General features: G+C 41.8%; 1 protein-coding gene across 9 annotated transcripts in view; it reads right to left on the bottom strand.

Moving 5' to 3' along the window:
• The window catches only part of TLK2 (tousled like kinase 2), a 56,623-nt gene that overhangs the window by 15,960 nt on the left and 27,195 nt on the right, over positions 1-13,468 (bottom strand). For 5 of the 9 annotated variants that reach the window (XM_066336827.1, XM_066336829.1, XM_066336828.1 and 2 more), the window contains 8 exons: positions 12,836-12,879; positions 11,653-11,793; positions 8,840-9,007; positions 8,189-8,284; positions 5,297-5,389; positions 3,543-3,653; positions 2,281-2,417; positions 750-902 (listed from right to left, as the gene is read on the bottom strand). In XM_066336827.1, coding sequence (XP_066192924.1) covers positions 750-902; positions 2,281-2,417; positions 3,543-3,653; positions 5,297-5,389; positions 8,189-8,284; positions 8,840-9,007; positions 11,653-11,793; positions 12,836-12,879 — 943 coding nt within the window. The remainder of the gene's footprint in view (positions 1-749; positions 903-2,280; positions 2,418-3,542; positions 3,654-5,296; positions 5,390-8,188; positions 8,285-8,839; positions 9,008-11,652; positions 11,794-12,835; positions 12,880-13,468) is intronic. The other 4 variants (XM_066336826.1, XM_066336830.1, XM_066336833.1 and 1 more) reach the window with 2 other exon arrangements.

Here is a 13,468-nt window from a genome sequence, read left to right as displayed (position 1 = left end):
GGGAACTAGGAGAACGTAGGGCTAAGCCTCTAACTAAATGCATTTCCAACTCACAAAAACTTCTAAAAAATAACATTCTAAATTTCTTTTGAGCCTCAGCTTTACTCTAGAAGATTATCAAGTTTCTTAGAGTATAAGTAACTTCAAAAGAGGCAGGGAAAAAAAAAATCTATGACAACAGTAGCCCTTTCACCATTTTCCTGAGTCACGTATGTGTGAAGAACCATTCTGGAGAACAGGCCAATGTTCAATGCACTGTCTCTATAGAGAGCATCTTATTCCTTCAGTGTCCCAAATGAATTGTTTCAAAACTCTTAACTCAGAATTCTCCACAGTAAATACACAGAAATCAAGGCTTCTAAATGTGTACAATTTTGTTTCCCATAAAAAAACCCACCATGAATACCCTGATACCAAGATCAATTCTGAACTTGCAACACTGAAGTCAGGGCCCATTTTTCAAACCTGGCCACAACAGGAATACTGAAAAAATTACTGGACTCATGGAAAAAAAAAAATAAAAATTGAGCTGATACAAAGTCTGGGCTCAGCAATCCTTGTTTTACTTCAATGAAAACTATTTAGCACTGGAGCCAGATGTTGTTGAATGCCAGGCTAATTCCATAACATTCATTTGTGCATGGAGTGAAGCCTGGAGGCAAGGGTAAGATTCCATTTCCCAGGAGGTATTTTGTGCTTTAATCAAAGCATGTGGCTTTGCCATGCACCAGGAAGGCCACAGAACCTACGTTTCATTTTCTGCTCCATTGGTCTTGTTCTTGCGCTGCTTCTGCTCAGTGCTTGCTGGAGGGGTCTGGCCCATCGCCGGTGGCTTCCGCTTTGCTAACATTTTTCGTTGTCTTTCTATTTCTTCTCGCTGGGAATTTATCCTTTCCTGTTGCCTGAAAAGCAGAAAGGAGAAAAAACACAACACAGATAACTAAGGGTGTTCACTTGGTTGTCTTCAACATCTGTTCTTACCAGATTGGAGCCATGAATTTCAAATCAGTTGTACTTGTAAGATTCGTAACAAAATATTTTTGTACAGAAAAGGGGGATGTGCCGAACATGATGTGTCAGAGTTTTAAAAATATTTTTACATAAAGCGAGTTCCTTTTCCTGGCTCACAGAAATCTTTCAGTAAGTGAAAGGTTTAATACATGCAAAGCAGTTGCTAACCCCATGGAAACTAGGATCCATGGCAAGTCACTAAATTTCCACACACTTTTTCCTAGAAGCCTCTGTTCGAAATCCCAGATTCTCCTGTTGAAACTATTCCTGAAGTCTGGCACTGTCTGAGAAAGTATCCTTACACTTGGAAAGCACAGTTAAGCTATCCTAAATTCTCTGGAAAATAACCAACATCATTCCTGATTTCACTAAGGAACTGTCTCTCCTCCAAGATAAAGAGACTATCTTGAAACATTTTAGAGTGATAAAAGCACTCTTGAAATTTCAAGTCTAAATGACCTAAGCACTTGCATACCTAATTCCCTTTTAAAAAGGGACTGCAACTGCAGGGAAGTTGTTGTAAAAATCCAGAAGTATTTTTTTCCATGTCCTTAAGTCCTTAATCTGTGCCTAACAAGAGCTGCACCTCCCTATCAGAGGGAGACTACAGAGAAGTGATGTGATTTTAAAGGATCACACATAGCTCTCTAGTGCAATTAATTTTCCAAGTCCTATTTAAAGGTCTAGGCCAGGTGGGAATTGACTGGATATTTCCATTAACATCCTGCATAAAGATCTCTGATCTCCATTTCCGTGTTTCTGCAGCCCCTTTGATCACTGTTACCAGAAGGCAAAACAAGTTAAATACTATGGATTTTCTCTTTCAAGCATCTCCACTTTCTACTTAAGGAAAGAGAGAGGGGGGGGAAAAAAGGCGCACGCTAATTAGCCTTCTTTGAACTAATATATGCAAGGATGTAAATCAAATAGACTGACTCACGATAACACAAGCGAGATTTCAGTCCACCCCTCCACCCCAAGCACTACACAGTTGGGTGGATGCACTGAGAATTCCCAAGAGGTAACAACAGCTGGCCCAGAGGCCAACTCAAACCATTTCATTCCAGTTCAGGTCTCTGGAAGTTTTAGTGGAAACGGATTTCTCACTTCAATGTGAAAAAGTTCCTCATTGCTAGGAGTTCCTATGTGATCCTTCCATGCAATAGTCACACCATTCTCACATTCTGACATGCAAGACATCACACACAACTGCTAGGGTTTTTTTCCATTTCTGCCTCTGAAGTTAAAGACAACCCTGTTTGTTCTCACTTGATGAGGTTCTGGAAGGCATAGCCATCTGTCCACTGCTCAGTGAAGGACGCGCCGTGCCGCACTGTGGTGAAGTGCCCCAGCCTCAATCGATCCTGCATGCTCTTATCTCGGCATGCCATCTTCTCCTGCTTTGACTGAAAGCAAAATAGAGCCATGTAAAAATACAAGTCATAAATTACTAGCTAAGGGCTGTGCTGCAATTTTAATCACCACGAATTCTTACCACTTTCTATAATTTCAGTTCTGCTTATCTGAAATCCAGCTGAGTATCATTGATTAAATTACTGCTGGTGCTTCACACTGGTCTGGCAGGCATTTGTTCACCTCCATCACAACATTTAAACCTCACTCTTTCCTCCTGATGACTGCCTAGGCAGCCCACTCATCCTATGATCAGTTGAGATCAGCCTGGTAGTAGGATTAAAACTATTCCTTTGTATCAGTAGCTTAGCTAGACTGCAGGCCCAGCTCTGACCAGGTCCTTATTCAGGAGATGAAGAAAGAAAATGGACCTTGAATTACTATTAAGACTAAGATACAGTGATCAGCCAGTTCAGTCCTAGTCTTGTACCCTGTCCAGAAGTGACACAATCTCAGCTAGGTCACCACTCTGGAGAGGGGAGCCCTGTTCAACCAAGAACAGTCAGCTCTGTGACAAAATCAACTCCATCAGACAGCATGTCCCAGCCAGCACCCGGGTAGTTTTGTCTATCCAGTGCCCACGAACAATGAAGGTAACTGGCCAACAGGTGAAAGAGCAAACAACCCCCCACACTGTTTAACCACCAGGAAAGCTGGAAATCTTTCAATCTAAACCAGCCTGGATGCTGGTGAACCTGGCAGTGTCCCCAGTATGTTGTTTTCAGTGCCACACAAAGCAACAATCTGTAACTTTGCCATTTGAAAGAAGGAAAATCACCTGTTCATGTCCCACAGTGTTTTTGTAATTCCACTGCACAACGCTCCTGCATTCCCAGAGCTGCACAGAGTTGTTTTTCAAGTGTATGGGTTTCCAAATTAAGCAATGGCTGCTGCATTCATTTAAGCAAGAGATCACTCTGCCACTGCAAAGTAACCAAATCTGAACATTCTGAACCACCTCACTCTTTGGATTACATTCCTGTTTGCTGAGAAATAATTCAAGACAGAATTCTAATTATCTTTTATTGCTAAAACAACAGGAACAGCTTTTTACTGCTAAGAAGATAGAGACACTTTCAAGGACATGAACTGTGACTGCAGAGGTGTCCCCTGCTCACCTTTTCTATAAGAAGCTTCTTGCTCATCGTTACACATCGATTCAATCGCTCCTTATACTTCTCCAGCATCTTCTGCTGCTCGTCTATCTGCCGTCTCAAATCACAGTTGGCCTAAAAGCGAACAGAGAACAAAGCTGGTGACTTTAAACCACTCAGAAGAGCCAAACTAAGCATCGCTTAGGAAGAAGTTTCTCCAGCTAGCTGTGGAGACCAGATTAAAGTCAGCAAACCAGCAGGATAAAAGAACAGGTTTTGTTTAGCAAAATATCCCAGTCAAACTTTCAAGTTTTTAACTCACTCACATCTTAACACCCCTCTAGAACAGGGAAGTTCAGTCATCTTGGTTAACATGTAAGGAATTAGGTACAAAGAGACTAAGGACAAACAAAAGGTTTTTATTTTGGTGTGGGTTTTTGGTTTTGTTGTTTTTGTTTGTTTGTTTTTTTAAACATTGAAGACCTTGCCACAGCTATGAAGTCTCAAAACAGCTTAGTCATTGCTGGACTATCCTCCCTCTTTAGCCACAATATTGGCAGAGGAAAAGGATGGGGGAACTCTTTGTATTTTCAGTTAAATTATTGTTTGAGTCACTTTCCATCAGCCCTTCTACACAGACTGCTCCCACTGGCAGCTGCTGCTTCACACCACCACAGCATGCAGCAAGACTGTATGTGCAACCACTTTCATTAACAGAGTTAAATGTAACCATTTCCCTTCCTACTAATAGTCTGGTAAAAACAACAACAACAACAACAACAATAATAATAATAATAACAACAAACAAACAAACAAACAAAAACCCCAACAAAACCCAACAAAACAAAAAAAAACCAACAAAAAGAACCACACAACAAAAAACCAAACCAAAACAAAATCTATTTCCTGCTTCATAGATTGTTTCCCACAAGCTCACATGTGCCCCATGTCTCCAATGGGCTTGACTGAGCTCTTTCAGCTGCTGAGACCAGACACACACAATGCCTTCCCTCTACTCCCTTTAATGCGCTCTCTAATGCTTTTCAACACTTCACAAGAACTGCCTCTCCAGCTGATGAAAACTAAGTCAATTAGAACTCTTCCATTAAGACAAGATCCTTGATTTTAAGGTATTTATCTTTTACTGAATACTAATGGGTTAAGAGCTTTATTCTTTTGGTTTGGCCAAAGGATGTTCTCATCTCTATACAGGTCTCTGATTCTCCTGAAGGAGCACTTCAGAACATAGCTTCCCAGGCTACTGAGAGGCTACTGGACATGCTGCCAAACAAAAGGCAGAGTCAGCTCCTCAGGACTCAAGACAGGAGTAACTGGGTGGAGGGAAAAGGGAGTCACCATCCATGGAAATGTTCAAAAAACGTGTGGATGTGGCACTTGAGGACATGGTTTTGTGAGAACATGGAGGTGGTGCTACACTGATGGTTGGACTTGGTGATCTTCAAGATCTTTTCCAACCTTAATGGTTTCATGATTCTGTGAATAGATCAAAGGGAGGCCAGCACTGCTGAGGACACAAACAACTGAGCTACAACTCTGCACTTGTACATCCCCAGACACTGCCTAGGTTCAAGCAGGCTCAGTGTCCACAGGCCAGACAATTATCCTGCTGGTGAGGGATCGCTGGATTTGTTTTACCTTGCAATTGTTGGTTCTACAGCTGGTATACAAGCCCCTGCTCTGCAGCCTAGCTGGCACAAGCATTTTAAATACCTTTAAATAGCAGCTTTTAGAAGAGTTGTCCCAATTTAAATACTTACTCTTAATAAGTCATCTATCCTCCCCTCCTTCTTCTCCAAGTCAGAGTTCTTACTGTTTTCTAGTGCAGATATTTTTTCCATTGTGAGGTCAGACTGTAGGGAAAAATCACCATAAACCACATTTAAGACAAATGGATAATGTTTCGAATAGTCAGCACTAATGTCCCAGTGTAACTCCCTCTGATCTGAACTGCTAGGTCTCAGAAGAACTGATCCCCTGCATCTGGGCATTGAGGGGAAGGATATTCTCCATTATTCATTTTGTTGCTGCATGGTGGGCTCCTCCAGCACAGTAGGTGCAGTGAGCCCATAGCTCTGAAGAGCATAAACAGGTAACTCTCTACAGCCTAAAATATCCTCTGTGTCCTGTGAATTTTACATTTATAGTTGAGTTTTACACACACTTTAGTGGTCTCTATGCAGGAGAGCTTGTACAGAAAAAAGGCTTAAGAAAAGAAAACCCACATCAAATCCCAGCCCTTAGCTGGAATATCAAATTTCTCATCTTTCACGAGCACACACAACCACCTGCAGACAAAGTCAACACCTATGGACTCTAAAGTGGTCCTGTCAGAAAACACAGGTATTCATTTTAAAATATTGTAACAGATTGACAGCAAGGGCACCAGCTTCTGTTTCTGATAAACAGATGTATTAGTACCCACTGGAGACAGGAGCTTTATAGATCGAGTGAAAGCTATCCAGATAGTTTTACTGGGTGCAGAACATCTCAAATATATTCAGTGAATCAGTGAAGTGAGAGTTATACCCAGGAACAGAAAACACACTATATTCTTTGAATCTTCTTCAGATTCAGCACGCCAATTAAAGGGTGGGGAAGAAGAGGGAAAGGAATCAGTATGTACATGAATACAGAATCTAAAACACCCAAGTCAACACAGAAGAAACTCCAGGACTGGAGATACACACAGATATCACACTTGTGGTTAGCAGGCACCTATTCCATTTCTGAGACGAGATTGCAGAGACTTACCTGTGGAGTTGTTATATAACTGTTCTCCAAATTTCAAGTTTGCCTGGAAGCCCACACCATGGAATAACTGGCTGACTGCTGCTTCTAGACATATGCCCAGTATGGAAAAGCTTGAACAGGGCTCCAGCCAGCATGGCACATCAAGCAAGATTGGTCTAAACCCCAAGAGACAAAGAGGCAGCCTGGGCAGGTCACCTCACCTCTGACTCAACTTGGTTCATGCTTCCTTGCCTGCAGGAAAAGCTTTGCCATGGGAGGCACTGTGCAGGATGTCTGTGGAGAAGCTGGTGCAGCTGCTGGCCAAACAGCAGAGAGTTTCTTTAGTAAGTGACAGTTATTTCACTTAGTCAAGTGCACAGACATGCTTGCCCTGTGTCAGATGAAGTCAGGATACATACTCTTACATGTGATTTCACCCCAAGTCACCTCAGAGCACTCGGGCTCTAGCACTAACTGAAAACGCTGAGGAAATAACATCATGCTGATTTGCTTTTGGCACTGCCACAAGTGATTCAAGCTGGGAATTGCTGAAGTTTATCTATATCTATTTTTTAACTCTACCAACTCCAAACAGGCTTGGATGGGAAAAACCAAGAATGTGTAGCAAGAGAGTGTTTTCATCATGCCACCAAACATCTTCCTAGATTCTTTCCTGCACATCTAGGCTCCACCCAGACCTCTGGGGAATTATCATGAAGCTGAACATCAGCAGAAAGCTTGCTCAGATAATGTCTTGCTAAGAAACATGGACCTTTGTGGGCATGTTAAGCACAGAAGACAAGAAAACCATTTTGTTTCCCTCCAGGCAGGACCACTGTTTTAAGCATGGGTGTTGGGACAGCAAAGATTGACATAGTATCTGGCAGGTTCTTGAGTTGTGGGATTATTCTCACACACAGATCTCCCCATGCACTATCAGAAAACAGGCATCTTCCCAGACCAGCATTTTAACAATACAAATAACAAATGCAACCCTAGTGACACAACAGAGCCCAGACTTGAGCAAGTGAGTACACCATAGGGAAGACTGCTGTTCTTGGTGAACAAAGAACTTGTATCACCTGCAGGGTAAATGGAGAATGGACCTTCTCAGCAACAAAATCATCTCTGACACAGATTGGTGTGAGGATATGATTGTTTAAAAATTGCTCAAGGGAAGACACAGAGATCTGAGATGAAAATCCAAAGAAGATTAAAAGCAGGCTTGGAGAAGAAATAAATCAGGTGCATTGCAGATAAAGCTGGGTAGCCTGGTAAGCAACAGATGACACAGACAAAAAAATCTCAGTAACTTAAAAGGTACCAAAAAGACAGCAGTGCAGTCAGAAGAGCTACTCCTCTTCTTGACTCCAGGTCAGTGAAGTTGCTGGGAAGCACTTTTGGGAATACACCATGTTCCACCTTGACAGGACAAACTATTCCATAAGTGGACTCTGCAGAGGTCAAAGAGCTGCCAGCCAGACTGTAGCTATTTGTACTGTAAGCAATGTGATCCACCCATGACCCAGTGCCTGAACAGAGACATTCATAACTACTACTCATTGAGAAGGTTTCCTTCTCACCTTCACTTCCAGAGTGAGGAGGAACTGAGAACACAACAGAGCAGAGGTGTTCCTCTCCCAAGCACAATCACACACAGCTGATGAACTGCCCACAGCACTGACACAACAGCAGACTGGACAAACTCCTGCAGCAGCAACTGAAAACATTCTTTACAGGATGATGAACAAAGCTCAGAGCAATTAACTTCACTCAGTAGTCACAGATGGAGTTGGGAATACTGGCTCTTCTCACTGGAAGCATCATGTCCACAACCAGTGGCACCCTCTAGCACAGCAGACAAGCTGCATCAAGCTTCAACCTCACATCCAAGAGCTATTTTGTCAAATGAGCTATACCTGTGACTGTTTGTGCTGGATGGAAATCTGTTTTTGGGAGGTGCAGGAATGCTCAGTATTCCCTGATCCAGTAGAAGATGGGCTGCCTTGCTGGGCCTGTAAAAGAAAGTTGTGTATTGTTACATGTCCCTCAGCATGACCACCAGTGCTCATGCAGATACATTCATCTCCACACTGGAGCTGCAACCTGGCCTGCACCACACTTTCATGTTCAGGTTTAAGGATGCTTTAAGGATTTACTTCAGCAAAAGCAGAGTCAGTTTCATCCAAGAAGCCTGGCCCCACCTGCTGAAAACAAAGCTTTTAAAAGCCTGATATAATTCACGGCAGCTGAGATTATGCAAGGCTATACCAAACATTCCTCACAACAAGACTATACTTCAATCTTTTGCTTTTCTGCATCTATCAGATTATCCTCTCAGATGACATTTTGATCTACATAAGATTTTCAGCTGTTAACTTAAAACTCACACCATTTTATTAAACAACCAAAACCTAGGACCTAGAGCTCTTCACAAGGAAGATGAACTTACCAGAAGGTGACAGACTGGGGTCAGCAAAAACGAGCCTGCACTTGGGCAGAAAAGCTTCAAATTCCCCATCCCTTAACTAGACACGCCTTAGGATTCCAATCTTTTCAGAACTGCTCACCGAGACAAAAGTAAAACAGAGGCCACCTCCCCTCTGTGCCAGCTGCTCATTCTCTAGCCGCTGCTTCGCCAGCATCACCGACATCAGCGTTGGCAGGGCAGAGTGTTCCTCCTGCGGCTCCTTGGCTGCGCTGCCGTCTACCCCATACAGCGGCTGCTCCACTCGCCGCTGCAACATAGTCAAAAAACAGATGATGAACTACCTTTTTTTTTTTAAATTAAAAAAAGCAAATCTCTGACTCTGCCAAAACTGTTGTCAGTGAAGCAGCAGCTCAGGAATGAGCAGGCAGCATGGTGAGGATCTGATAACTCAGATAGGATTCCTGCAGTGATTGTTCCAATGGCAGACAGCAACAAGGAAATAAAGTTTACAACTGAAAAAAACCCTAACAAATGAACACACAGGACAGAATTCCTTGTCAGTTAACATGCCCTCCTTCTTCGTAAATACACGTGCTTCAGAGTCAGTGGGGCAAAACAGACTGCAAGTCCAAAAATCTACACTAGGATTTTGATCAATGCAGTCACAATTATATTTTTTTATGTTTCTTAAGGGCTCATTTTCAAACAGCCAATTTCCTGATACATTGCTATTCTGGTAAACTCAGTCAGTAGTGCTAAATGGCAGCAACCTAACCGTGTCTAGGACCCAGACATCAGGGTAATCTCACTTCTGTCATTACAGCTGGGGCCCATCTCCCACAAGGTAAGCGAAGTACTTATTCATTCCCAAAATCCTTTAAAAGGTCTGTTACATCTCTTAAGGACCAGCTCCTTTCTCCTGTAGTAGATTAGTTTTCCAGCTGGTGGAGGAACTGGGTTTAATGACAAGAATCATTTGAGTTATGATTATGGCACACAGCAATACTGATTATGGAACACAGCAATTCAATGCCCTGGCTTCCAAAGCCACACCATCACTAATAAAACTTGGCAATCTGGGTAATAATCATCCAAGTCCTTCCAAGCTGTAACTCCAGGCAAATGCCTCCAAGAAAACAGTCAGGTCAGGCTTCAGTTTTTTCTTAAAAACCTAAATTGCAACCTGTTTTCTGGTTAACATTACCAATATCAAGAGTATGCTTCCTTCTCCAAAAGAATGCTTGTGCCTGAGAGCAGCCTCGCAAGAGTCTCAAGACCTGCAGATCATTTTAATCGAATGACAAGCGAGGCAATTCAAATCAGCCAAGAGATTTGAAGAGAAGTACTAACATCCTGAGGCCATTACAATTCTTCTGCAAGTTCTGGTTGCAGAAATTTTCCAGTACAGATTAACTCAGGGCTGGAGGAGGTTTGTATCACATGAAAGACATTTTAGTGCTCTGCTTCCTTCCAAGATCACACTGACACCTGTTGTAAAAGGTAAGTCACTCTGTGTCCAATTTTCACTCATCCCCCCGTTCGTTTGGGGAGTAGATCAAATCACTGACATTCCGTCTGTAAGAAGAGAACAGATCTTGCAAAGTCCCAGAATAGTTTGTTATGAACAAGCAAACATCACAGGTTTAGATGCAAGAATAAAGGACAGAAGATAAGCACCTGTGTAAGGAGAGAGAAAAAATGGCCTGGCTGAAACTAACTTCAACATCAATATTCACCAGAAACAGTCTGTTCAACTTTTACCTACTCAACATATACAAGTGTAGAATAAGAAAACCAAAGGAAGAATCCACTTGTCCCATTGTGGGTTATCTAACCTGCTGGATTAAGAGTTGTTCCTAATCCCTCATACATCTGCAATATTCAGAGATGCTATTTTCTCATTACCTACTCTTTAAAGAGATGTATTAGTGAATTGATACATGATAGGATGAAAGTCCATTCAATTAATAAGATGCATTTTAATTTCTAGAAACATTAAAAATTATCTAGAAGCATATGCAAATCTCTCCCTTCAAGGAGTACTACAAAGCTTCTGAAATCTGGCAACACATGGAATTCTGAGCAGTGTTCAGCGCTGGGTTTTAGTACAGTACGTTCAAGAACTGCGCAACGGTCTCTGCAGAATAACCACTAAAGACTTCACATTTAGATTTAGGAATACCAACCTTTCCCACAATGTCTCCAGACTTCTGTGACACTCAACAAATGCTGAAAATCTTTAAAGAAGGGCCCAGCCAATGGTCAAAACTAAAGCTCAGGTGCTTTGCTAGTTGCAACAATTTTTTTTAGCTGTTCTGTCCTAAAATGGCTTAAAAACACTAGTTACTTCTTCACATCCAGACCTTGCAGAAATGCTGCAAGTAAAGTGGAATTACATGCCAAAAACAAGCACCAGTAGTGCACGTTCACACACTTCTCTGCAAGCTTTTGACACTACCCCTTCCAAGTCATGTGCACACGAACAAAAGTAAAAGGCCTTCCCAAAATAATTGTGGTGCGCACATTGTTCAGGATATCCAAGGGGTCCAATCAAGAGGAGAACATCCCTGACTAGTGATGCACAAACACACAACATACTCCCAACTACGTGGAGAAGTTCATGTGCTAAAATAAAATACAGGGTAACCAGCAGGTCAGTTCCACTTTCATTAAGGACTGGCATCCCTCTGTACGCACACAGCATGTTAGAAACATTCATCCTGTACAATTTAAACTCAGATATTCATATCTGCTACGGATGGACTAGCCATTTTCCCAGGGTTCTAGAAACGGCTTTGCTCTCACAACCCAGTTTCAGATTTAAAATGGAGAACAAGCCAAATCACTCACCAAGAGACACCTCCCTGTCCAGAACCTTGTATTACCTGTCTGAAGCACGGTCACCAAGGTAACTGATGGCAGGCCACCAGCTGTGTCCCCAAGAACACTCACCGGCAAGGGGTTGGACAGGGAATGTTGTGGAGAGGATCTGGCGACAGGTGGCACGCTTCTACCGGGACTGGTTCCTGGGCCACTGCCCCCAGCAAACTGGGCACATAAACAGATTTGATCATCAGGAATTCCACAGAGATACTAAATTTAACCAAATTTAACACAGACAGAAGAAATACATTTAACTTAAAAATGAAATCTTATAGACTTCGGGGAATAATTTACATAATTTACATGAACATGAATTAAGAGGAAAACCTTAACAGTTCATGGAGTTACCAAAATAACAGAAGTACCTAACAAGAAGTACCTACTTGTATTTGCACCAAGTACATTTTCCTTTGTAACACATAAAGATATAAACCTGCACACTTGGCCATAGATCAGTTACTTATTTTCTGGAATTGCCCATTCCCTGTGAAAAGAGCTGTCTGATGGGCACACAGGAGTGGTAGAGAATGTTCATCTCCACTGAAAGCCTGCATCAGACACTGTTAAGAGGCAGGACAGGTAAGGAACTGGGGAACTGCTCCAGTTTGTACAGAAACCGCTACAGTGTACTGCTCATAAAATAAATTTACCCAGGAAAGAAGTAAACACTAATAAGCACTTAATTTTTGACCCTGAATTACTCCGTAAAATAAAGAACAAAACTTAGAAGAAAAGCTACCACTCTGGATTGTGCAGACCAAGAAAAACTTAAGATATTATGCAGACCAAAAAGAATACTGATTTCTAGAATGTCCATCACTGTTTTGGGGAGGGGCTTGGCACCTATGGCACCAGCCTCCCATGGGAAGTTTTTCTTAAGAGAGAACCCTGTAAAGAACTTCCCACTCCAATCAGCAGGATTGTGCAGGTGGGCTCTTTTGCAACACTGGGCCTCATCAAAATTGTTTGCAAACTTAAGAGATATTCTGAACCGAGATACAGGTTCCAATGGAAGTCAACCTCAAACCTATACTTAAATGAAAAAAACTGCCCTATCAACTGTTCAACTAATTGTTAATTTTAAAATGAACTTCCTCATATCCTCTGCCTAATTAGATCTGAGCATATCGGGTTGACATAATCAATCCATGATCCCAATGACAGATAAAGTAACACATCACATGACAAACTTCTATTTACAGATTTAGCAAAATGTGAATTAAGGCAAATTTGTCAATGAAAAGATTCTTACCTCAAAATAATCACTGATTTTATGTCCTCTAGGAGTGCCTTTCCCTAAAAAGGAAAGCAAAGCGAAGGATTAAAACAAGAGTTGTACTTTGAGAAGAGAAGTTACCATGCCATTCTAAAAACCTCCTCCTACATTTTGACACTCTTCTTCCTGTTCAATGCAACTACCTATCAAAACAAACTTTCTGCACAACAAAAGCCTGCCCCAAGGTTACAACCCTTGTGCTGTTTTTGGGAGGCTCTACAGTTGACAATTCAATTAACTCTCAATTCCAAACATGTCACATCCAATCAAACACCATTTGCACTTGCTGAAGTACTCAGAAAACACTAAAGGTCTTGACTGTTGCGTAAGTTCTCCAAAATTTCCTTCAAGATACACAGATAGCAAAGGGTACTTTTACTCCTCTACCTTCAGGTAAATTACTGCATATTAGATCTCTCACAAGCATTCCTGTAAGAGTTTGAGAGATAGTTAGCAGTGGCTTAACATCAGCTCATTGAAACCTAGTCCTTTTTTTTTCTTATCATCATATTATCAAAGCAGTTCTGTCAACAAAATTGTCATTACTTTCTTGTTGAAGAATTAAAGAAATCAAAATCTGCCCCTCTGCCCATTTGCTAAAAAATCTGA

This window comes from Sylvia atricapilla, chromosome 27 (genome assembly GCF_009819655.1).
Source record: "Sylvia atricapilla isolate bSylAtr1 chromosome 27, bSylAtr1.pri, whole genome shotgun sequence".
Classification (NCBI taxonomy): Eukaryota; Metazoa; Chordata; class Aves; order Passeriformes; family Sylviidae; genus Sylvia; species Sylvia atricapilla.
The sequence above is the reverse complement of the archived record's forward strand: the minus strand, read 5'-3'. Positions and strand labels throughout refer to the sequence as shown.